The sequence below is a fragment of the Myotis yumanensis genome, unplaced genomic scaffold (genome assembly GCF_028538775.1).
Source record: "Myotis yumanensis isolate MYYU_CA2020_CCGP unplaced genomic scaffold, mMyoYum1.0.hap1 SCAF_4, whole genome shotgun sequence".
In the NCBI taxonomy this organism is placed as follows: Eukaryota; Metazoa; Chordata; class Mammalia; order Chiroptera; family Vespertilionidae; genus Myotis; species Myotis yumanensis.
The window spans coordinates 102,403,342-102,428,446 of NW_027223755.1; the positions used below are offsets into that span (position 1 = coordinate 102,403,342).

The window sequence follows — 25,105 nt, forward strand, 5'->3', positions numbered from 1 at the left end:
TGCCGCCCCCCACCCCACCCCCCAGTCAGCCCAGCCTCAGGACCTGTGCCTGTCACCCGTGCTCTCCACACCTGCCGGGTGCCCAGCACAGAAGCGGCTCTTCCCGCCCCAATCCGGGGAGCAAACAGTGTCTGATCATGCACTCAGCAGCACCCTCCTCCTGCCTCGCCAAGAAAACGTGGCTCCTCTGGGCAGCTGGCCCTGCCACCTGCTTCGGGGCTTGAGGAGGGCCCACCTGGGACCGGCCGGTGGGTGGGCAGTGGGCGCGTTGGCCTGGGGAATCTCGGGGCTGGGCTGGTTGGGCACAGTGTCTAGACCCCCTGAGCCCACAGCCTCTGGCCACAGCTCTTGTCCTGTCCTCCCTCCTGTGGGCAGAGCTCCAAGGGCTGGAGGCCAGGGTGGCCGGGTCGGGTGCCAGGGCCTTCAGCCCCTGCCATCCCTGCCCTGGCGGCCTCTGGTGGTGGCAGCTCCAGGTCCCACGATGAGCCCTGGCCTTCTTCCTGGGCCTGGAAAGTCCCCACCTAAACTGGTTTGTCCTCCTGGTGGCCACCCATCTTCAAGGGCCCCACAGTCCCTCCCGGGACAGCCCAGAGCTGGAGATTCCAGACCCCCGCTGCCACAGCTCACTGGGCCTCGGCCAGCTGCACCCCCTCCAGGGTCTGGGCGCCCCTGCCTGGCAGCTCTGGGCCGGCCTCCACTGACCAGCTAGCCAGCAGGTCACTGAAGTCGGGAGTACCGGGGTGCAGCAGGCCCAGGGGGCTGGGCGCCGGCTCCTTCCAGAAGGAGGGGGGCAGCTTCCTCTGCGTCATGGGTCTGATGTGGCCGTACTTCTGCTCCAGCCTCAGCCGGTGGCTGGCGGACACCCTGGGCGCTGAGAACTGCCGTAGTCCGTAGTCAAACAACTCGGCCAGGGGCCCCAGCGGCTGCACCCTTTCTCCGCCAAGGCCTGTCTCATGCACCTGCCCCTGGGGACCCCTGGGAGAGTGGACCCCAGGCTCAGCAGCCTTGTCATCGTTGGGGGACCCTCCCTGGGCCAGGCGCACCAGGTCTGCGTAGTAAAGCTCCCTGGCTGAGCTGCTGGCGGGGTGGCCATCGGCGTAGATGTCACAGGCGTCTGGGTCCTGCCCCCCGTCCTTTCGGCCAAAGTACCTCTGGATGTCGCCGCTGATGAGCTCAGAGAACCGCAGCAGCTGCAGTGGCATCTCGGGGCTGCTCGGACCTGGAGGGGCCTCTTCTGGGACAACTATGGCCCAACCTGAGCTGTGGGGGGATGGGCTGTGGGCCCCTGGCCCCTCACCCTCCAGATCCTCTTCGTCTTCCTCCCCTTCCTCCTCCTCCTCCTCCTCCTCCTCCTCCTCCTCCTCCTCCTCCCCCTCTGAAGTGTCCGGGGGCTCTGGGTCTGGGGGCAGGAAGGGCCGAAGGGAGGGCAGGGGCAGCTGGAAGTCACAGAGAGGCTGGATCACGCCTGCCGCCATGTCCTCCACGTTGGAGCTTCGGGGGCCTCCGGGCAGCCGGCGCCTGCTGGGGAGGGGGGTGGAGAGGGGGCAGGTTATCAGTCAGGGCCTGCAGCCCCTGGTGGAACTGGGCACCAGGGCCACTCGTTCTTGGCGAGGGTGCTGAGCTCACAAGGGGGTGAGATTTGGGAGAGACGGGGCGGGGGCACCATGGCAGGGGGCGTGGCGGGAGCAGGGTGGGGGGAGCCTGCAGAGTGCAGGCGAGGGGGTTAGAACAGCCAGTGGCCTGTGGATGGTCAGGTCCTGTGAGCAGCACATCCTGAAGGGTGGTCGGCGGGGAGGGGGGGGGGTTGGGTAGATGACAGGGTGGTGCCATGGAATAGTCGACTTGGGGAGAGAAGTCACAGAAGAGAGAAGCAGGGGAGGTGGGCAGCAGGCGTCCAGGCGCTGGGGTGAGAGTGGGTTTGGGGCCTTGGAGGGCAGAGCCCTTGCCCCAGGACGGGTTGCTATGGTTCCTGAGGTTGCTATGGCTCAGGGTGGTGGTGTCTGCCCCTCACAGGAGTGTTGGGTTGGGAGCACCCCACCATCCCTGAGGTGCTCACACTGAGCCAGGGGACTGGGCTTGGCATCCTCGGGGGGCTTCTCCCACCCCCATTCCTGCCGCCCGTCTAATTCTAATAAGAGCAGTCACAGTGCCAGGCTTTCATTTGTTCCCTTCTGGGAGCAAGGGGTGAATGAGACCAGGCTCCCCGGTGTGGGGGTCAGCAGGAGGTGAAAGGGGCCGGTGGCCTCCTCTTGGCTGGGGCTGGGAGGATGGGGCTGGGAGGATGGGGCGGGGAGGATGGGGCTGGGGAGGATGGGGCTGGGGAGGATGGGGCGGGGGGGGGGGGGGGGGGGGGATGGGGCTGGGAGGATGGGGTCGGGGGGATGGGGCTGGGAGGATGGGGCTGGGGGATGGGGCTTGGAGGATGGGGCTGGGAGGATGGGGCGGGGAGGATGGGGCGGGGGGGATGGGGCGGGGAGGATGGGGCGGGGGGGGGGGGGGATGGGGCTGGGAGGATGGGGTGGGGAGGATGGGGTGGGGAGGATGGGGCGGGGAGGATGGGGCTGGGAGGATGGGGTGAGGACTTGAGGAGGAGACTGTCAGGGGTGCCTCTGATCTCCCCTTGACCTGCAGCCAAGTAGGGGGCTGGGGGCTGGTTCTGAACGCAAAGCCTCTCCCACCAGGGGGCTGTCGGCCTGCCCCCTGCAGTTAGGAAGCCGATGAGTGAACCCGGGAGAGAAGGAAGGAAGGGACTGTGATGTGGAGAGAAGGAGAAGGGGCTCCCAGATTGTCAGAAATCGCCTCCCCGGGGGCTGGGTGAGTCCACAGGCATCACGCGGAGTCAGGCAGACCTGGGGGGCACAGCCCCCCTCCCTGCAGCCTGCTGGCCATGCCGTGCTCCCATCTGGTTCAGGGCTGGGTTCCTCTGCCCTTTAAGTGGGGGCATCTAGTGGCCCCAGCTGTGGGGTGGCTGCTCATGCGGAGGTAGGACAGCCCCATGCCCCAGCCTAGATGGCCTGACCCTGCGCAGCCCTGCTGGTGACCCCCCCAGTGGGTAGGTGGCCCCCAAAGGCCACCTGGTCAGAAGGGCCCACAGCCTTCCCGGGAGGGAGACCCCCGAGCCTCCCGCCTGCTGCCCAGCGCTGCTCTTACCTGTGAGGCCTGCAGCTCTGCGGGGCAGGCCCACCTCCACCTGGGCTCAAGCATTTATAGTCGCTCTGCTGCCGGCCAGGCTGGCAAATATTTGGGGACTGCATTGTCATCGCAGACTGGGCAAATAGAATCCGTTTGCTTTAGCGCCCAGCAACCAGGGCCCAGCCAGGGGGAGCCTCGGCCTGCCTGGGGACCGTAGAGTGTTTGCTGCGCACCCAGCTGGCTCACACCCGGCCGAGGACCCTTATCTCCGCCGCTGATTGGGGCCCCGACCAAGCCTTGTCAAATAGGCGGAAAATTAAATTTCATGCTATTTTGACTTCTGGAGTAGCCTTCTCTAGAGGACATCCTGCTTGTGCGGCGCTCTGGGTGCGCGGGGCTCTGGCCAGCAGCGCACCTGAGCAGGCCGAGGGAGGAAGCGGGGACCACCGCCGGGCCCAGGTGGGGGGCTCATGCTGGCACGGCCCCTGGAGCCCCTGCTCGCCCTCTCCTGCCACCTCACACCCCCCAGAGCTGCCATTGAACCCCTGCTCCTCCCCCAGGGCTTCCTCCCCAGGGTCCGGGCGGAGACCGCGCCTCCCTTCTCTGCTTCTTTTTTTGGCTCCCACACCTTCCTGGGGGGGCGGGGGGGTTGGTACCCCCTCCCAGCCTGTGGAGCTTGCCTGCAGGGCGTACTTGCTACACCTCCCTAATGTGTTACAACCAGGAGCAGGACCAGGAGACCCCAGAGGGTCTGCCCCCTGCCAACCTCCCATCCTCCCGGAGGGCCCAGCCCCTCTGCCCTGTGGTGCTGCATCATGTCCTGAGGCTGCGAACAGAGAGGGATTCTCCCAGTCTGCAGGCCAGACCTCTAAAGTCCAGAGTCTCTTCGGACCCTAGCTGGGTAGCTCAGTTGGTTAGAGCATTATCCCAATACCCCAAGATTTCAGGTTCGATCCCTGGCCAGGGCACATGTAAGAATCAGCTGCCCTACCCGGTTTGGCTCAGTGGATAAGGCGTCAGCCTGAGGACTGAAGGATCCCGGGTTCGATTCCGGTCAAGGGCACGTATCTCGACTGCAGGCTCAATCTCTGCAATCCATGTATCTCTCTCCCCCCCCAACCCCCCGCCCTCACTCTCTCTAAAAATCAATGGAAAAATATCCTCACATGAGGATTAACAAACAAAAAAAAGAATCAGCTGAGCAATGCATAAATAAGTGGAACAACAAATTGATCTTTCTCCCGTCCTCTCTCTCTAAAACCAATTTAAAAAACCCAGGGTCTTCGGGCTGGCTCCTCCCAAAGGCTCTGGTCGGGAACCGGCCCCGCACCTCTCTCCTGGGCTCTGGTGTCACCAGTGCGATCCCTGGCATTCCCTGGTCACTCGGCTGTCCCCATGCCAGTGCCTGTGTCCATGCTCCCTCTTCTTACAGGGGCACCACCACTGGGTCAGGCCCACCCTACTCCAGCCTGAACTCTTCACTTGATCATACATGCAAAGGCCCGATTTCCACCTTAGGTCACATCCTGATGTCCAGGAGGACTTGAGTTTTGGGTACACTGTTCAGCCCAGGGAGGGCCCTCTATATGTGACCATGGCCCCCTCACCCCCACCCCTCATTGTGGCCACTGCCGAGAGCCTTGCGGCCCTGGACCAGACCCTGCGGTGCTGGCTGGGAGGACCCCAGCGTCCCATCCACTGTGGCTCCCAAAGCCACCACCGCTTGTGGTCCAGGTTCTGAGGACAGAGCAGCAGCCTCTCCCAGCTTGGCATGTGTCCCGCCCCTGGGCCCCATTGTTACTCGTGGTCCCTGATCTCCCTCCCCGAAGTGGGGGCCACCCATCCAAGGGGGTGGGAGGGTGTCGGATGCCACTCCACCCCTCCCTGGGTCCTTGCCCTTCAGCCCCAGGCCCCACCCCCTTCAGGAGGAGATGACGCCATCCCACCAGTGATACCCACGACTCCCCTGCAGATGGGGGTCGAGGGGGGTCTGCCCTGCTGATTGCTGCCAGTCACTTTTCAGGCATCCGGAGGGTCACATGTAGGCGTGCAGTGCCGCCCCAGGAACAGGTCCTGCCTGGGCCAAGTTGGTGACCTGCCATGAGTGGGTCTTCGAAGCTGCGGATGTTGTTTGCCTGGGGTAGGACCGGGGAGGGGTGGGGGGAGGCAGGGCCACCGCAGGCCCAGGGAGAAAGGAGGGGTGTGTGACCGGCCCGGCCTCCCTAAGGCCTATGGATACAATTGGTCATCGCGCACCCTTCAGCAGGCCTGGGGTGAAGCCGTGCCTCAGGTGGGGGTGTCCAGCGAGGATCTGCTACATGGGTCCAGTCCGTGTTTGGACCTCAGTCCCCTGGAGACTGACCTCCGTCGTAGCCACAGTTCTCCGAGACTCCGTGGTCTGATGACACTGTTGTCCAGGTCCTGCCTGTGAGGGGCCCTGCTCCAGGCTCTCTCTGCCCAGCACCGCCCAGCTGTCAGCCAGGATCTGCAGGAGGCCTTGGGTGGGGTCCCAGGTGGTGCCGGGGCTGCTGGGGCCCCTGGGCTCCCTCTGCCCAGGTCCTGCTCTGCCTCCTGCTGGCCCAGGGAGCTGCCCACTGTTACCTGCCCTGGACCCCAGGGCAGCAATTTTCACCCGGTGTGCCACCTAGCACACTGTCGCGACACAAGAATTTTTTTACACATGCAATACCCGACTGCTTAGTCAGGAGCACTGACCCCTGCTCCCTTAGGTTGTCAAGTGAAAAGACGACAACAGCCAATACAACAGCCGTCCGGTGTGAAGCGGGTCTTTTCTTTTGTCAGATGGGCACCAAGCGTATCTTTTGGGGTGCCGCGGAACTTTCCTAATTCGTGTATGTGTGTCATGAAATGAAACCTGTTGAAAGTCGCTGCCCTCAGGCCAGCAGCTGCCCCGGCTGTAGCCACAGTGCCCCCTGCTGCTGGTGAGGAAAGGCCAGTGTCAGGCCCACGCTTCTGGCCTCCAGGCCTCCTCCGTGCCAGGCATGGGCTGGGTGCTGGGGGCACAGAGGAAGGTGAGATGCCACCCTGCCCTCGAGAAGGTCCCACCCTAATGGCCAGAGGAGGCGGTTTTGGGGTGCTGATGGGAGCAGGAGCTCATCTGGCTGAACTGCAGGAAGGCGTCCTGCAGACAGGACAGCCTGCCAAGACCCAGACCTCGAGGAGCTGGCACCCCTGTGGTCGACTGCATGATGGCCCCAAGGACGTCCGGGCCCTAAGCCCCAGCAGCTTCGGCCATGTCACCTCACATGGCAAAGGGGCCCTGCAGGGGTGGCTGAGGAAGGACCGTGACGAGGAGGCGATACTGGGTCCCTATCAAAGGGAGGCCAGCGGGTCCGAGTGAGAGGAGGAGAGGTGACCACAGAAGCAGTCCCTGCTGGCTTTGGAGGCGGAAGGTTGCCGCTAGAATCGAAAGCGAAAGGAACTGATTGTCTGCTGGCGCCCCCGCAGCGCAGCCCTGCGGACCTTGATTTCGGCCGGGGAAGCCCATTTCCACGGCCCGGTCACAAACCCGTGTTGTTTGCACCGCTCGGCTTGTGCTCCTTGGTTTCAGCAGCAGAAGGGGACTCCCAGGCGGCAGCACCGGCTGGACAGTGAGGCTGGGCGGCCGCAGGACCCCGGGGCCCGGCTGTGGAGTCTGGACCTTCCTCCCAGCCCCAGGGGAGCCCAGGCGCCAGCTCTTCCCGGTCACAGAAACCAGATCTGAGGTCGGGGCTCTCATGGGGAGAGGGCCCACGGTGGTCAGCCCCGGGCCTGCCCCTTCCTCCGTGAGGCTGCACCGCCCTCCACAGGACTCCTTTCCCATCCTGGCCTCTGCCCCAGGCCCCTGCTCAGTGGAGTCTCGGCAGCAGCTTTGGGTCCCGTAAGCGGCCCAGGGAGGAGGTGTCCGCTCGCACCAGCCATGGGAATACCGTCGACAGACAGCGGCCCCTGTTCTCTGCTGGCATCACCCAGTGCTTGTCTCTGCTGGCCAGAGACCAAGGAGGGAACCCAGCCTAAGACACAGACGTCTGGAGCGGGGTGGGGGGACCAGAGCACATGGGTGTGTGGGCAGGACATCTGGACAGGAGAGGCCTGAGGCCAGAGACCGGGGCAGAGGTATGACCGTCCCAGCGCCAGCCATCAGTGATGGAGCCACAAGGCAGAGTCTGAGGGCTTAAGAGTGGGGGGCAGGTGTGAGAGGATTTAATTAAGAAGCAGGTCTGGGGCCTCAGTAGGCGTCAGAGAAGTAACCCCTTTCTTGCCCCTAGGCCAGGTTCATGATGGGCCCAGGGGTCTGGCAGGTGGACTCGCTTTTGTTACTGGTGAGGCTGGGTTGGGGTACACCCTGAGGGGACCCGGGATGGGCAGAGAGACCCAGTTTCCTACACGTGCCCAGCCCATGTTGGGTGGCCAGCCAGGCCAAGTGGCATGGGTGTCCCAAGCCCCCTGCCGCCCACTGGGCCCCTGGAGTGGGGCTGGGGAGCAGGCACTCTGGCTGCCAGGCCCGGGGCCTGAGCATATGTCCCAGCATCTGCTCCCAGCCAGCCTCCCCTTTGGGGCAGCGTTGGGCCTTTCGGAGGTCTGTGCCCATCCTGTCCCCACCAGCCCCCACCGGTTGTCAGGCCTCAGTCCCCAGGAGAAAGGCTCTGCCCTTCCAAAGGCGGTGGGCCTGCCCGTCTCCACGCATCCCGTATCGATCGTCCCAGGGAAAATCAATAGCTCCAATATGTCAGCTCTCAAGTGGCGCTGCGATGAATTATTCCCGGCACTGGGCACACAAGGGCTGCAGCCTTCCTGCCCATTAGCGGGACATTAGGCCTCCTGCGAGGTTTCTCTGTGTGCTTTGAGATAATGAAGGCTGAGGTGTTAGCTTATGTCCCTGGGAGGCGGGGAGGGGGCCCATGACCAAGAGCAGGCAGGGCTGGCAGTACCAGGTACCTGTCACCCAGTGCTCGGCTGGGCTTGCTGGGGTCAGGAGTGGGGGGAGGAGGGGAGGGCCCCAGAGACACAGGAGGCCCTCGATCCATCTGGTTGTGGCTTTGCCCACTGTGGGCCCCACGGCTTCGAAGGGTCCAGTGCACCGTAGTAGTTGGGGCTGTCACTGCCCCCCACCGGGAGCACACCTGTGGCTGGACAAGGTGAGTTTATGCTGCTTGCAGCCAGGAGAATGTGCCCCCGGGGTCATGGATGTCTCGGTAGAAGGGAGTTAGAAAGGGCTGTGGATTCAGGCCAGGGCTGGGTGAGAGGCTCTGCTCTGGGTTACACACTGTCAGGAAGCAGGCGAGTCCCTGAACGGGTGCCTGCCTCAGTTTCCTGGGGCTGCCCTAACGAAGGACCACCAACCGGATGACTTAAAACAACAGAAAAGTTGTCTCCTCACAGTTCTGGGGGCCAGAAACCCAGAGCCAAGGTGTGAGCAGGGCCACACAGGACTCCCTTGGAGGGCCCCAGGGCAGAGTGCCCTCAGGCCTTTCTCTGAGCTTCCGGTGCTGCTGGCAATCCCGGGCATCCCCTGGCCTCTGGCTCTTCACATGTCCTCCTCCCCTGTGCGCTCAGGGTCTTCTCTCCTCTTCTTATAAGGACACCAGTCATGGGGCTTGGGGCTCACCCTGTCCCGTATGACCTCATTTTAACAAATTACATCTGTTTCCAAATAAGGTCACTTGCCAAGGTTCTGGGTGGATGTGAATTTGTGAGGGACACCATTTGGCCCAGTACAGCATATTTTATTTTTGTTTTTGCTTTTATTTAGTTATCTACTTTAATATATTTATTGATTTCAGAGAGGGAGGGAGAGGGAAAGAGAGATAGAAACATCAATGATAAGAGAGAATCATTGATTGGCTGCCTCCTGCATGCCCCCTACTGGGGATCCAGCCCGCAACCCAGGCATGTGCTCTTGACTAGAATCAAAACCAGGACTTCAGTCCGCAGTCTGATGCTCTATTCACTGAGCCAAACCAGCTAGGGCCACTTTATTTTTATTTTTGACACTATTACAGATGTCCTCATTTCTTCCCCCACCTTTGCCCACCTCCACCCAGCCCCCTAGTACAGCATCTATAATAATAAAAGGGTAATATGCTAATCAGACCAGACATCCTTCCGGACAACCTTCCAGATGAAGCCAAGTCTGTGAGGGAAGCCCGGGTCCTGGGTGCCAGAGGGAAACCAGTGCCTGCAGCCGGGGGAAGGAAGGCCTACTCTTGCACGAATTTCGTGCATTGGACCTCTAGTCTTTTTTTTTTAATATATTTTATTGATTTTTTACAGAGAGGAAGGGAGAGGGATAGAGAGTTAGAAACATCGATGAGAGAGACACATCGATCAGCTGCCTCCTGCACACCTCCTACTGGGGATGTGCCCACAACCAAGGTACATGCCCTTGACCAGAATCAAACCTGGGACCTTTCAGTCTGCAGGCCGACACTCTATCCACTGAGCCAAACCAGTTAGGGCAGGCCTCTAGTCTTAATATATCTTATCAGAAGGAAGGCAGAGGAGGCGAGGCTCCCCCATGGCAGGTAAAGGACAGCCTTCCCTCCTTTAGCCAGAACAGGTGTTTGTTCCTTTTTGAGGTTTGGGCTGTGTCCTTGTTTGTGTTCAGATGTGATTACAAAAGGGTGTGTTTCATGTGGAGCCATCACAGTCATGGCGTGGCCTGGTCTCATGCTGATGTCCTCTGACAGTTTATGTCCAACAGGAGACCCGTTGAGCACCAGGCACCCCGTGGAGGCCAGGGGCCGCCATCCTCTTCAGGCTCCACAAAGCTATGTTCTTTGCATCAGGCCTTTACCTACAACAGAGACCAAGGGGCAGCAGGAGCTTGGGACAAAGGACGGGTCATCCGGACACCTGGGTTTGCTCATTCCTTGTTATGGCCATGAGCTGCTCCTCCCAGACCCTGCCTCAGAGCGCCCCAGGAACCCAGTGGCGGTAAGAGTGCCCTCCACTGCCTCAGGATAGGACATTCCTATGCCGTCCCGTTATTAATCATAACGGCTGTCCTGGGGTCCACCAAGGGCATCCCAGGCACAGAAGCGGTCCTAGCAGCAGCCGCTAAGGAGGCGTGACATTTTACAGCCCATGAAACGGAAGCTGGAGGGGTTCAGTCGCCCATGCAATGTGTCTTCTTTCCGCCACCCATCAGGGCAGTCATCGAGACTGAGAGGGGCTTGGTGGCCCCTCAGAGTGGAGCCTGAGCCCCTGCCTAGCCTCCCGGCTCTGCCCCTACTCTGCTGTCCAGGGCAGCTTGTGCCCTGAGGCCCTAAAGCAGCGGTTCTCAACCTGTGGGTCGCCAACCTGTGGGTCTCGACCCCTTTGGGGGTTGAACGTCCCTTTCACGGGGGTTGCCTAAGGCCATCGGAAAACACATATATAATTACATATTTTTTTTAATTAAATCTTTATTGTTCAGATTATTACATTGGTTCCTCTTTTTTCTCCACCATAACTCCCCTCCACCCAGTTCCCACCCCATCCTCCGCCCTCACTCCCCACCCACTGTCCTCATCCATAGGTGCACGATTATTGTCCAATCTCTTCCCGCAACCCCCACACCCCTTTCCTCCCCCAAGAATAGTCAGTCTATTCCCTTTCTATGTCCCTGATTCTATTACAATCACCAGTTCATACTGTTCATCAGATTATTTATTCACTTGATTTTTAGATTCACTAGTTGATAGATGTGTATTTGTTGTTCATAATTTGTATCTTTACCTTTTTCTTCTTCTTCCTCTTCTTAAAGGATACCTTTCAGCATTTCATATAATACTGGTTTGGTGGGGATGAACTCCTTTAGCTTTTTCTTATCTGTGAAGCTCTTTATCTGGCCTTCACTTCTGAATGATAGCTTTGCTGGATAAAGTAGTCTTGGTTGTAGGTTCTTGGTATTCATCACTTTGAATATTTCTTGCCACTCCCTTGTGATGAATCACTATGCTTTAATTATGTTCAATTTGTAACAATGAAATTGGGGGTCACCACAACATGAGGAACTGCATGAAAGGGTCGCGGCATGAGGAAGGTTGAGAACCACTGCCCTAAAGCATTCCAACCAGGCGGCTGCATCAGCCTAATCAGCAACTCCATACCGAACTCCAGGGCTCTTTGATCTCCACCTCCTCCAGAAAGATTCTGGCCCCTCCTCCCACTTCCTGCCATGTCCTCCTCCCACCCACAGTGGGTGCTCCTGGGAGTCCCTGTGGGCCATTGGGTTTGGCAGTGATTCTGGGCGGAGTTCTGGGGTGGAAATGGTGGAGTGGGGCCCAATGAGGAGGATCTGGGTACACAGATGCCTCTGTTGTCACAGCAACTTTGAACTCCTAGGTTGGGAGCTGAACTGCTGCCAAGCATCTGGAGCTAGGTTTCCTGGGGTGGAGAGCATTCCCAGATGTTGCTGAGTTCAGGGCACCTCTAGCCCGCCACCCTTGCTCTAATGTCTGGAGAGTTCCGGAGGGTGCAAAACTGGTCTTGAGTCTGGTGCTTCTGCCAGAAAGAAGGTGCAGGTGAGGGTCGCTCCAGAGGCAAAGAGGCTGAGCTAGGGAGGCAGCTCATTACAGTCCACAAGGTGGCCTCCTGACCTGATTTTTGTCACTAAGTTACTCCCCTCATCCGCCCCCCCCACCCCCACACACACACATCCCCACAGAGTCTGTGATGATGCCTGTCCTCCCTCCCTATGTGGTCTTCAGACAGGATGGCTCAGACAGAGCCAGGGCCAGTTTGCCTTGAGGGCAGAATACTCCAGCAGCTTTCCCAAGAAGCCAACTGGGGTACCAGGTAGAGCAGAAACCCCGGGATCCCCGCAGGACACCCTCCCAGCCTGACTCCAGGTGAACGGGAGCACACTGCAGCCTCAGAAGATTAGTGCTACGTCGTGCAACGTGATTCCGTTGGGCTGGAGAGGCGGCTGTGTCCAAGTGCAAGATGGCTTCTATGATTCTAGGTGTGCCCTGCTGCGTAGGGTGAGGGAATCATGGCCTTGCGCGGGAAGGCTTGTCTTGCAGAGCGGTTTGGCCAGCCCTGGGACCTGAGCAGCTTTGGGTGCAGATGCCTGCGGTCCCAGGGCGCAGGGGTGCTCACTGCCAGGGGGGAACCCATGGGCAGGCTACGTGCTCACGGAACTCGATCCTAGTGGGGAACACTAATCGAGGGAACAAGATGACTCCTGTGACTCAAAGTCCCACGAGGAGAGCCAACTGGGGCGTCGCAAGGCTGCGAGGAGGAGGCGTCCAGGGACTACGTCAGCACAGCGCGAGGGGTGCAGGCTCAGGGCGCCAATCTGGGGCGGTCCTTCCCGCTAGGGAACCCGCTCTGAGGCCAGTCTGTCGGAATAAGACACCAGTACCCCTCTCCGCCGGCTGGCTTCAATCCCTGCACCACAGGTTAGGAACCCGCAGGCTAGCGCCTCTTCGGGCCGGTAGAGAACTACATTTCCCAGCATGCCCTCGCGGCTCGTAGAGCCGACCTGCGACGGAAGTGGCCTCCGAGAGAATATGCGTCAGTTCCGTTGCGCAAGTGGTCCCACGTTCTGTAGTCGTGAGTGGAGACCTGGAACTGCGTCTGGTTTCCGGTTTCGCGCGACGGAACTGACGCGCGCGGCGCGCGACGCAAAGCCAAGTGCAGAGCGGAGGTCGTGATGAGCTCTGTGCTGTGTGCGCCGGCGGCTGGGTGAGCTCTGTGCGGTCTCGCGGGGCGGAGGACGGGCGCAGCGTGCGGCAAGCTCACTGCTCTTTTTTTTCCAGGGCTGCCCGGGCGCTGAGGCTCGTGCGCTGGGCTTCCCGAAGCCTGCATCCGCCGCCCGGTGGCCGGGATCAGGCCCAGTCCGCAGCCAAGGGCGAGGAAGAGGACGATCCTGACCGCCCCATTCAGTTTTCCACCAGCAAAGCCAACCCGTCCCGTTGGACGGTGGAGCATTCTCTGGGAAAGGAGCAGCAGCGACCCTGGTGGAGGGTCTTGCCCATAAGCCTGTCCCTCATGATTCTGCTCATTTGGTGCGTCGTTAGGGACGAGACCAGCACGGACCGCTGGTTGAAACAGGTATTGGAGGAAGAGGTGCCGGAGCTCAGCGATCCCTCCGAGGAGCCTGGAACTCCAGCTGCCTTTGGAGCAAGAACTTAAAGGGGCAGGCAGCGAGGGACCAGGCAGCGGCCCTTAGGTCTGACGTCGCGTTTGATAGTTTCTGTCGTGGTTCTGTGCGTCCCCAGGCTGAAGAATTGGATGGCGCACCTGGCCACACTGACCCTCGAGGGAGGAGAGAGCAGAATGTCAGCAGACAGGACCCAGTTCTTGGCCTGATACTTTAATGCCCAACGAATATGCACAAAAGACTTTTTTTTAGATCCATATGAAAGATTTTGGATTTGTGATTTTGTTCAACATTATGTTTCCAAAGCAAGTCTGGTGACACTTGTAATCCAGTGTAATCTAGTTTGCTTTCTGAGACAGAATAACTCAGAAGAGTTAAGCTTTTTATTTTACAATGTATTGTGGTATGTATAAATTGATGTTAGTTTTACAAACTAACAAATTGATAATAAATGTTAATTAGCTAATTTGGAATTAAGCCAACCCCCCCCCCCCTTTTGCATCTCATTAAACAAAGGGAGCCTTTTAGTCCTTTTTCAATTCCTTCTTTTTAAATTGATTTTAGAGAGAAGAAGGGAGAGAGAGAGAGAGAGAGAGAGAAGTCGATGAGAGAGAATCATGGATTGGCTGCCCCGTGCACGCCCCCTACTGGGGATTGAGCCCTAAACTGGCATGTGCCTTGACCTCAATCCTGGTGACCTCTTTGCTCATGGGTCGATGCTCAACGCTGAGCCACACTGGCAGGGCTCCTTTGTGGGTTTTTCTTTTTCTTCTTTTTTTTTTTTTTTTTTAATCAAGGCAACAACTTTCTGAATAAAATAAAACCGATGAATTTTTCTTTTGACAAATTACAATATTTTGGGTACCTAAATTATGTTTTTCAAGTACTACTTAGGAATCCTGCTTAATTCTGAAATACAAGATGCATAAAAGGAAGATTTTATTTACGGAAGCTTCTAGGGAAAGGTTTTACCTTGGCATGTACTAGTATACGCCGCTGCTGAAGTTAATTGGAGGTTTCTTCATGAAGATGTTTAAAGGCTGTATGAGTATATGGGCTTCTCACAAGGCCTTTGCTGAAGTTCTTTAAGTGCCTGGCGCACCTTGGTAAATTATGCTTGTCAGGGAGGTGGGACCCATACAAGTATGTGCTTTTTTCTTTCATTGTAATCCTCACCTGAGGATATGTTTATTGATTTTAGAGAGAGGAAGGGGGAGAGAGAGAAAAGCATTAACCAGTTGCCTGTTGTATGCACCCTGACTGGGAATCGAACCCATAACCCCAGTTATGTGCCCTGACCAGAAATTGAGCCCTCGACCTTTTGGTATACAGGTCGGCACTCCAACCAAATGAACCACACCTGCCAGGGCAGTAGATGCATTTTTTTAAAGATGGAGAGTCCTAGTTTTGGCTCAATGGATAGAGCATCAGCCCTCAGACTGAAGGATCCCGGGTTTGATTTTGGTCAAGGGCACATACCGCGGCTGCAGGCTTGATCCTCAGCCCTGGTCAGCGTGCATGCGAGAGGCAACCAACCCTTGTTTCTCTCTCATATCGATGTTTCTCTCTGTCTCTCCCCTCCTTTCCACTCTCTCTAAAAATCAATGGAAAAAATATCTACGGGTGAGGATTAATGACAACAACAAAAGATGGAGAATCCAAGGTTTGGAAAGATTGACCTAATCAGCTCACGTTACATTGTTGGTCCCTAGTGGGAACAAAGAACTAAGATGTCCTTCCTCTGGCCTACTGTGGTTATGAACTCTTTTTTTGTTGTTGTTGTTAATCCTTACCGGAGGGTATTTTTTTCATTGATTTTTAGAGTGGAAGGGAGGGAGGTGGGGAGAGAGAGAAACATCAATGTAAGAGAGACACGTTGATTGGTTGCCTCCTGCACATGCCCTGACCAGGGCTGAGGAACAAACCTGCAACCAGGTATGAGCCCTTGACCGGGAATCAAACCTGAGACCCTTTGGTCCTTGGGCAGATGTTCCAGCATGGAGGCACACTGGCCAGTGCCTCTTTTTTAAAAAAATTAATTATGTATTCATTTCAGAGAGGAAGAAGAAGGAAGAGATAGAAGCATCAATGATGAGAGAGAATCATTGATTGGCTGCCTCCTGATGGGGATCAAGGCCGGAACTGGGGCATGTGCCCTGACCGGGAATCCAAGGGTGACCTGATTCATAGGTTGACGCTCAACCACTGAGCCACATTGGCCCGACAATTGTGAACTCTCGTTTGAGCAACAGGCATTCACACTCAAACCCTTAATTTACTCTTACTAGCTCTTGCAGGAAAAAAAAAATGTCAGAACTAATGAGAAATTTTTTTATGTTAATTAAAAGTGACTCAGCCCTGGCCACGTAACTCAGTTGGTTAGATCGGCATCCCACTACGCCAAGGTTGTAGGTTAAGTTCAGTCCCTGTTCAGGGCACATGCAAGAATCTATGCATAAATAAGTGGGACAACAAATCGATCTTTTTCTCCAATCAAAGAAAAAGCAAACCATATGAGAAAAGCAATGTGTTTGATCTGGAAGCTAGACACTGTAACTTTGTTAGGCAAAAGGAAGAGAAAACACATCATGCCACATGCAGCAGATCCTGAGTTCCTACAGGGTGGCTATCAATGAAGGCTTTTAGGGGTTTTGTCATGAGCTAAAGGAGAACCCCAGGCTCGCTGGCGAGTGTAGGCAGACCCTCCCCATACCTGGATTTGAAAAGGGCTGGCAGCAGAGTAGGCAGACAGGTGAACTGTTACTGAAATCCTTTTATTATTTAACAGTTTTTGTAGTATGCTCATCTTATTTCCCCAACTGGCTGTAGCTTTTCTTTTTCCCAGGGTGCTTGTCACCTTCGCTTCCCGAGATAAGCACCCGATGAGGATTTGAGAGGGAGAGGACTAGTGTAAGCATGCTATAACAGAAGCACTTGCAGTGATTCATGCGATGAGAAATTGTTGGGCAGAAGGAGGTGAAAGTTGTTTTAAAGAAAATCCGAGGAAGAGGAGGTTAAATGGCCTCACATCTTTCAAGCAGCTGAGCAATTTCGGAAGTGCTGTGCATTTCCCTCAACCCCAACCCCCCGAAAAAGCAAAACACTTCTAAATTTACAATGAAGTGTTATTTTATATGTCTAGGTACTACCCCAGCCATTTAAGAATGGTCTTTGGGCCCAGCCAGCATGACTCAGTGAGTGTGGAGCTATGAACCAAGAGGTTATGGTTCAATTCCTGGTCAGGGCATATGGCCAGTAGGGGGCACGCAGGAGGCAGCCAATCGATTCTCTCTCATCGATGTTTCTATCTCCCTCTCCCACTCTGAAATCAATAAAAAATATATATTAAAAAGTAAAAAAGGTCTTTGGAAGCACAAAAAATTACACTGGGTCTTCACAGCCTTGCACAATTCTCTGATCTCTTCAAGGAAGATGCCTCATGGGTAAGAAGGAATAGTAGGCACCTTTACTCCCACCTCTACAGTGAAGATCCCCAGATTTTTTTAATTTTTATTCTTGGTATCCTGACTGGGAATCAAACCAGCAACCTTTCAGTGCATGGGACAATGCCCAACCACTAATTTTTAAATTGAGCCCCATCTTCGTTTTTTGAGCTCGAAAGTGGCTCTCTATACATCAGTACTGGACTTCATAGGTTCCTCAAACAGCTTAGGTGCAAAATGGAATTCATCTCTTCCCAAACCTGTTTCTTTGTTATGTATTCCTCCAAGCTAGGGACCTTGAAATTATTCTGGACTTCTTTTTCTTTCCCCACTTAGTAGCAGCCTTCAAGATCTGTTCATTCCTCCAACAAATGAATGAGTCCTGTCCTCTGCTTCATTCTCCTCCTTAATTTTCTTAGAAAATATATTGATTTTTTTTTTTGCCATTTTCCAGGTTTAAATGTAACATTTGTAGAGGTAATAATTCATTTGGAAAATGAACATAAAAAGAAGATAATCATTTACCTCACCAGCAAATGATAGCTTTTATTTTACTGTAATACTTGTAGTTCAAAAAATAACTTACATACTTGAGCACAAATATATGGAACTGTTATACCTTGCTTTGTTCTTAACCTAAATAGGAGCATTTTTCATGTCAATAGGAGCATTGTTGTTAAATCATGGCATAGCCCTCGAACTTAACCATGTCACCATTACTGTTCTGTTAGGCGCTCTCAAGTGTTTGCTAAGTGACTGATAATGATCTTTACCTGAATCTGATTTTAGGTCAGTTCCTAGAAATGGAACATCATTTTCTGTGAAGTTCAGCACCTGTTTGTCCTCCCAGCTGTGCTTCAGCTTGTCTGGTTGCAGGCCACCAACACTGCAAAATGCTGTTCCGCCCACTCCATGGCTCTTGCCTTGCTTTCATTTGCATTTTTTTTAATTACTAGAGAAGTTGAACATTTTATTTTTGATTTTTTTTAATTTCAGAGAGGAAGGGAGAGGGAGAGAGAGATAGAAACATCAATGATGAGAGAGAATCATTGATCAGCTGCCTCCTGTATGCCCCACACTGGGGATCGAGCCCACAACCGGGGCATGTGCCCTGACCAGGAATTGAACCGTAACCTCCGTGGTTTATAGATGGATGCTCAACCCCTGAGCCACGCCTGGCGGGAAGTTGAACATTTAAAAAAATGTTTCTTATGCCACATATTTACAGAATAATGTACTCTGGGCCTGGGTTGTGTCCTGAAATGCACACCCTGGTTCTTACTCCAGGGCCAGCTGAGCTGGGGCGGCTGCTGCCTGCTTCCCTGAGTTCCCACGCTGTTGGTGTCGATGAGTCTCTTGGATTCTTCTTTAAAAATCAGCTTAACTCACCCATTTAAATGTCCTATTAGAGATATTTAGTATATTCACAGGGGGCACCCATCACCACAATCTAATTTTAGGACATGTTCGGACTCCCTAAAAGAAACTCCGAGCCCTCGAGCAACATGCCCTATGTCTCCCCATCTCTCCCACATCCAGCCCTAAGCAGTTGGACCCATTCTTCCAGCCTCAGCACCCAGCATGGCATCAGAGTCAGTGAGCAGCCTGTGTAGGTTGTTTAATTCCCGAGGACCTGTTGGCTCCATCCCCTGGAGCCCAGCTTACTGTCGGTCGCACAGGGCGAGTGGAATGCTCTGGGCAGCAGTGGGCAGAGGAGAGCTATGCGAGTGCAGGATGGGTGTGCAGCTGGACCACGGGCGCCCGCGGGGGTGGGGGAAACGCTAGGCACCGGGGATGCGGGAGTGGTAGCGGCCCATGTCCGGGGTGTGTCCCCAGCGGGGCCTGGTCTAGGGTCTGCGAGGGTCGCCTGGAGATGGTAGCTGGCCGCTGGGCGCTGGCGGAGCTGCCCCTCCCCGAGAGGCGCCAGCCCAGGCGGCGGGCCGGGCGGGCCGGGTGGGCGTGGCCGCGGGGCCGGGGGCGCCGGTGGGCTCCGCGTGGGGGAAGATCCCGAGGGGCGGGGGCGGGCCCGCGCGGCGCATGCGCGCTGCATTGTTTTGACTGAAAATGCCGTCTGTTTCGAAAGCGGCGGCGGCGGCGCTGAGCGGGTCCCCCCCGCAGACGGAGAAGCCGACCCACTACAGGTCAGTGCCTCGGCCGCCGCGGCGGGGACGGGAGCGGGTCGGGAGCGGCCCCGTGCGCTCCCAGCCGGTGCCCCCGCGCTCCTGGGCCTGGGTGCCACCGCCGGGTGCGGCCTGGGGCCCGGTGCCGCCCCCGTCCCCCGCCCCCCGCGCCATCCCGGGTGTGCGCCTCGCCCGGCCTCCGCCGGAGTGGCGCCTGGTCTCCGGGCGGGTGGATCACCATCCGACTCGGGCTGCCACTGCCTGAGGTCGGAGTCGGTGCACAGGGTCTGGGTGGCACCGGGGCTTGGTAGCTGGGGAACGCCCGGGGGTCCGGGGTCCACGCGCCTCTGTCTGGAGGTCGGGGAACAGCCTGCGGTCGGGGAGGGGCGCGGAGACTGCGCCTGGGATCCGGGATGTGGGACCGTGCCTGGGCGGGGAGGGCGGCCATCTGGGCTGCGGTTGCCTCTGCCTGGGGTCGGAGATGTCACCTGGGCTTTGGGGTCCGGCGCACCTGGGGTCTCGGTGTCGTGCCTGAAAGTGGGCAGTCGTGGCTGTGGTCGGGATGGGGGGTAAATGCATGGGGTCTGGAGGATGACACCTGGTGTCTGGGAAACGCTCCTGGCCCCGGAGCGGGCAGGCGGCCGTCTGGGATCATCTGGAGTGCGAGTGGCAGTCGCGCATTGGGGTGGGGATGGGGTTGGGGGTGGGGATGGGATGGGGGTGGGCTGTGCCTGGAGGGCCCATGCCTGGGGTTGAGGGTCGTGCCTGCAATCGGTGAACCATGCCCGGGGTCGGAGGAATGCGCCTGTACTGGGGATGAGGGGGGCGGGGGCGGTCATCTGGACGCGGAGTGAGGGGCAGCACCTGGGGTCCGGGATGGGGGGCTGCACCTGAAGTCGGAAATGGCACCTGGGCTTGTGGACCGGGGCGCGCTGGAGATGCAGTGTCGCGCCTGTGGTCGCAATGGTGGGCTGTGCATGGGTTCTGGGGGATCGCGCCTGAGATCCGGGAAACGCGCCTCGGCTCACGATGGGGGAGGGCGGCTGTCTGGGGACATCTGGACTCGAAATGGGGGCCGCACCTGGGGTCGTGTTGCCTTGGGCCCACGGGTCAGGCCAACCCTCGCCCCTGCCCCAACCCACGAGTCTCCGGCTGCCTGCTGGCGGCGGCGGCGGCGGCGGCGGCGGCGGCGGAAGCGACCCGCAACACTGTTTGTCTTTTTAGGTATCTAAAGGAGTTTAGGACAGAGCAGTGCTCCCTGTTTGTGCAGCACAAGTGCACCCAGCACAGGCCATTTACCTGTTTCCATTGGCATTTCCTAAATCAGCGTCGGCGCAGACCGCTCCGCAGGCGCGACGGCACCTTCAACTACAGCCCAGACGTGTACTGCTCCAAGTACGACGAGGCCAGTGGCGTGTGCCCCGACGGCGACGAGTGAGTGTGTGTGTGTCGGGGGGGGGGGGGGGGGTCCGGGGGGGAGTGCTGGCCTTCAGGGGGCAGCACCCGCTGCTCTGCCCCTTGACCTGGCCTTGCGGGGGGGGGGGGGGTGCGGGGGGGGGAGCTGGGGAGGGGCAGACCCCCCCCCCCTGGTTATTTTCATCATCTGGCACAACTGTACAAGGGATCCTTTCTTTTATCTGAAGTTTTTCTTATGACCAGGACTGGTTTGGGGGGGGGGGGTAGATTTTCCTATCTTTAGGCCAGTGTGGGAAGAACTGTGTGTCTCACGGAATAAGCCTTGCATGATTCAAACCGAATTTGCTTCACTTCCCACTTTTGATTGCTACAGTTCTCCAAATTTCTTCTATTAGAACCAGCGCAAAGGAGGTACAGCTTTTAGGTTTAGGACCATTTTTGTAGTTGTCCATTGTGTTTATAATGAGAGCTTTAGTTAGAACGTGTACTCACACTATGCATATGTATCTGGAATGTTACCTTTTTTGCTGTTTACATGTTTAGTTGTGTGTTTTTTTTTAAACAATTTTATTTGCAGGCTGCCATTTATGCAGCACTTTTAAAGTTTAGGAACTTGAGGTTTTGTTTGGGTTTGACTTTTTTTTTTTTTACAAGTTTCCTAATGGTGTTTTGAACACCAAGTTTATAGTTATGAGTGCGTGAAATAACAGAGATTCTTCTTGCATTATGAACAACTGTAAGCCTACTTTTGCCCCACCCTGTGTATAGAATGGGAAAACAGGAAAAGTACAGTCAGCTTGTATATTCATAGACAGGTTGGTAGGCAGCAGGGGGTTTTGCTATTTTCCTGTGGGCTGTTTGATGGGGCTGGGGGGCATCCATTCCTGCCAGGAGGTGGGGCGGCATCACTGTGCCCTCCGATCCTCTGAAAAGAGCAGCTTGTTCAGCTTCTGTCTGGAAGGGGATCTGATTTGGGGAGGTCTTCAGGCTCCATCCCTGATCCTCTGAAGGGAGATGATTCAGTGATGAAGACAGTTTTCACTCCCCCACACACACAGTCTGGTGTGATGAGTCTGTTTTCCTTCATTTTCCAGAATGCTTAGGCCACGAAGTCCATTTTTAATCTGTGGTCATTTTATAAACTTTATTCAGTTACTGAAAGGTGTTTCGTTGAAAACCATCTAATTCCATAGTGTTGTTAAGGCAGCTTGAAGCCTGTTTAAATAATGTAGACTGTTCCACCACAGTTAGGATTGCTCTACTTATGTGAAGTTTGAAAAGTGCCTTTTTATATGGTTCTTGAGCCGATGTTTTCTGCAGATGACTCTTCAGAAGAGAGATGTTTTTGTCTAGCCGAGGCCTGGTATCAGTCCCCCAATTCCCGTGGTCATGTCCGTCACCTCTCTGGATCTGGGGTCCTGAGTCGCCCTGCTGCTTGACCCTGGTTTGGGGATCCAGTCTCCTGGCATGTCTGACCCCATCCTAGAGTCCAGTATCGGGATTAAGCGGCAGAATTCATTGGTGGTGCTTTTAATACGTGAAAAGAAAGCATATTTTAACAGCTGTCTTGGGTCCCAGAGTCTGGATGTCTTGATGTTGATTCAGCCCCACTGCTGGGCTTTGGGGATGGGGTCCAGTTCTTATGAGATGAGAGTTCTGCAGTGAACACCTACCTGCAGCTGGTCATTTTAAGCTGGGCGCAAATAGTAGCCAAGTGATATGCAATTGTTCATTATAAAAATATAAAATATTATTAAAATAAAATATTAGTGTAGTCTAAATGGTATACGGTTATCATTGAGAAACAGGACCAAGATGCTTGTTTGGCACTTTCTGTTTTGGATACATCCTGTGTACATCTGTGCACAGTAAGAAAGTCACATGTGTCTTATTAAAGATGTTTGTAACTTCTCTTGAGCACATGTGATGACTTGCTTAACACTCCTCCTGCCCTAGACAGGCTGTCCCCGCCCCGCACAGTTACAAGTTTTTTTGTTTTAATAAGAAACTAGAGGCCTGGTGCACAAAATTCGTGCACAGGTAGGGTCCCTAGTCCTGGCCGGAGATCAGGGCCTTCCTTCGTTCTGCTCCACCCCCTGGTGGTCAGCACAGGTCATAGCGAGCTATCAGCTCTTCAGGATGAGTTTGACAGCCGGACATCTCCCCAGGGGCTCTCTCCTTAGCAATTACTGCTCATTTTGCTCATTCTCTGAGAGAGGGACTTTCCTTTCACCTACAAATGAAATACCCTGGAGTTTGTCCTGTGGAATTACATATTCTGGTTCACAAAAGGTTGCCATGGATTTGTAAATAGATACTACCTTTCAGAGCAAGGACAGGTAGTATCTGTTTCCTTTTTATTTCAGTTCATTGGTTCTTGAAATTTCTATTTTGAGCATTTGTACTGTCAACCTATTATTTTAAAACATGACTATGTATCAAAGAACCAAGACCCTCCAGCCAACCCTTCTGTCAGGTGACAGAAGCATCTAACATTCTTGACACTTGCTGGGGGCAACATGGGGCCGAGCCAGAAAGGGGTGAGGCCTGCAGGAGGGTTGACGCACCTGCCATCACCCTCCTCCAGGGGCCCCTCCCTGGCTGTCACACCCCCACTGTCACTCTTGTTCCTTGGTGGGCAGTCACACTGCCCCTCTCACTATCACCCACCTCCCAGTGGTGCCCTCCCTGGATGTCACCCCCACTCCCGCCGTCACCTCCTGGGAGCCCCCCTCCTCGTCCGTCTCCATGGGCCCCCCTACTGTCATCCCTTTTCCTTGACAGGCAGTTAGTTACCCTTCCTCCTGCGCTCACCTCTTCTCTGGTGACCCCTTCTCTTGTTGTCACTTCCTTTCATTGGCCGGTGGTCAGTCTCCTCTGCTGTCACACCCTCCCCTCCATGGGCATTCTCCCTGTCCCCTCTGGGTGGTCTCTCGCTGTCATCCCCCACCCCACTGTCACCCCTTTTCCGTGGCAGGCAGTCACCCTCTTACCTCCCTCACCCCTCCGTCTGTGGCCTTCTCCACTGTCACGGCCCCGCCGCCGCCCCCTTTCCACGGCGGACGGGCACCCCTTTGACAGGGAGTGTCCCCTCTGCGCTGGAGTGCAGCGGTCCTCCCTTTCCACTGCCCTTTGTTCGGGTGGACACGCCCCTTACCCGGCGCGGGCCGCGATTGGCCGCCCGGGTCACGTGCGCCGCGCCGCGCCCCGCCCCCGTGGGAACTGTTCTCCCGGGCGCGGTGGGACCGCCTGGGTCCGCCTCGGGGTGTGTGCTGTGCGCTTTCCCTGACCTGCGGACGGAGTTGGCCGCGCAGAAAACCGCTCCCGGGGCGGGCCCAGCTCCACAGGGTCGGTGTTCCCACCTGGGCGGATCCACCTCAGGTATTTCCGAGGCCGGGGCTACCAGGAAAGCGGCTTTTGTCGGAAGTTTCTGTGGGTCCAGCCACGTATTGAAAACTGCCCTGCGAGAGGCGTCGGGTGTGGACGGCCCTCGGCCCCCTGCTGTCCGGCTCGCTCACCGCCGGGACTGAGAGTTGTCAGCTTCGGTCTTGGTTTTCGTACCTTGAACCCAGGTTTGGTTGGCACCTCTCGCTACCGGATCCTGCGTGTGTGGAGTTCTCAGTGCTGGTCAGGCATTTACAGGTGTGGGCTCTGACATTTAAAAAGAAAAAGCCCTCCCCAGAGGTGTGGGCGCCCCTCCAGAAGAACATTTTTATTGGAAAACAGTTCAGGCAGTTCCCAACTGTATGTGCGCTGAGTAAATGTCTTCTGTTTTGTTCTCTGTTAACCCTCCTCCTGCCCTAGACAGGCTGTCCCCGACCCGCACAGATACAAGTTTTTTTGTTTTAATAAGAAACTAGAGGGCTGGTGCACAAAATTCGTGCACAGGTAGGGTCCCTAGTCCTGGCCGGAGATCAGGGCCTTCCTTCGTTCTGCTCCACCCCCTGGTGGTCAGCACAGGTTATAGCGAGCTATTGGAACTCCCAGTCTCCCGTTGGAATGCGGAGGGGACACTTTGCATATTAGCCTTTTATATATAGAGATATATATATAGATGGGCCTGCTCATTATGTGGAGTAACTTTACAGGTTGATTCTAGAGATCTGCCTTATTCTTTGTGGGGCTCCCTGCCATTTCTCGCCATAGATACCTCCCCGCTCTCTGCACTTCGGGCAGCTGGGGGCACAGGCCTCTCAGGTGGAGCAGATGATGTGTGACTCAGTGGGCTTTCCCTTGTGAGTTCTGGTGGTAGCTTGTTGATTTAAGGAAGCCTCTCTACATGCCCGAAGTTTGGTGTCCCTGCTGTGTCACACTTGTGTATAGCTTGACCTTTGTTGAAAGATACTTTTGCAGTGTTTAATTTTTTAAAGTTGAGTGTCTTAGTACCTGAGGCTTAGACGGAAGTTCGTTCACTTCAGGGTGGTTATAAATTTGTTGTTTAAGCATTTTACAAGTGCCTTCTGCTTGTGCTTTTTGAGTAAGGTGAAAGCCAAGGGCAGGTGTAGAATATTAGAGCATCATATTCGATAGTTGGGGCTACTTATAGACTAGAAGAAAACACACACTTTTTTTTTTTTTTTTGGTAATCTTCACCCCAGGATATTTTCTCCATTGATTTTCACAGAGTGGAAGGCAGGGGAGAAAGAGACAAACATCCCTGTGAGGGAGTCACATTGATTGGTTGCCTCCTGCACACTCCTGACGGGGGCCAGGAATGAACCTGCGACCCTTCCGTGCTCTGGCCGATGCTCTAACCACTGAGCATGTGGGCCAGGGTGAAAATACACTGTTTTGGTTACAAACTAACCAGCTTAAGAGAATTACAATTAGGTGACTGCGTTGGATCTGTAAAAGACCCATATAAAAATGTTAAAAGCACTGACTGATTGCAAGCACTCCAGTTC

The 25,105-nt window shown here is 55.8% G+C and overlaps 3 protein-coding genes across 5 annotated transcripts in view; 2 read left to right on the plus strand and 1 right to left on the minus strand.

The window, feature by feature from the left end:
* Positions 1-282: 282 nt before the first annotated feature.
* Positions 283-1,475, minus strand: PERCC1 (proline and glutamate rich with coiled coil 1). Its single transcript, XM_070411606.1, has one exon. The coding sequence runs from the start codon at positions 1,473-1,475 to the stop codon at positions 624-626; it is 852 nt and encodes a 283-aa protein (XP_070267707.1). The 3' UTR covers positions 283-623.
* An 11,250-nt stretch (positions 1,476-12,725) lies between these two features.
* UQCC4 (ubiquinol-cytochrome c reductase complex assembly factor 4) lies at positions 12,726-14,057 on the plus strand. Its single transcript, XM_070413329.1, has 2 exons — positions 12,726-12,804; positions 12,879-14,057. The coding sequence occupies exons 1-2, from the start codon at positions 12,773-12,775 to the stop codon at positions 13,252-13,254; spliced, it is 408 nt and encodes a 135-aa protein (XP_070269430.1). The 5' UTR covers positions 12,726-12,772; the 3' UTR covers positions 13,255-14,057.
* Positions 14,058-18,673: 4,616 nt separating this feature from the next.
* The window catches only part of UNKL (unk like zinc finger), a 54,799-nt gene continuing 48,367 nt past the window's right edge, over positions 18,674-25,105 (plus strand). For all 3 annotated transcript variants that reach the window (XM_070413336.1, XM_070413330.1, XM_070413332.1), the window contains exons 1-2: positions 18,674-18,806; positions 20,010-20,219. In XM_070413336.1, the coding sequence (XP_070269437.1) occupies positions 18,730-18,806; positions 20,010-20,219 (287 nt within the window). In that variant the 5' untranslated portion in view covers positions 18,674-18,729. The remainder of the gene's footprint in view (positions 18,807-20,009; positions 20,220-25,105) is intronic.

Coding starts and splice junctions, on each gene's coding strand:
- UQCC4 (XM_070413329.1), top strand. CDS start 12,773: ATGAGCTCTGTGCTGTGTGCGCCGGCGGCTGG. Junction 12,805..12,878: donor CTGTGTGCGCCGGCGGCTGG/GTGAGCTCTGTG, acceptor TTTTTTTTCCAG/GGCTGCCCGGGCGCTGAGGC.
- PERCC1 (XM_070411606.1), bottom strand. CDS start 1,475: ATGGCGGCAGGCGTGATCCAGCCTCTCTGTGACTTCCAGCTGCCCCTG.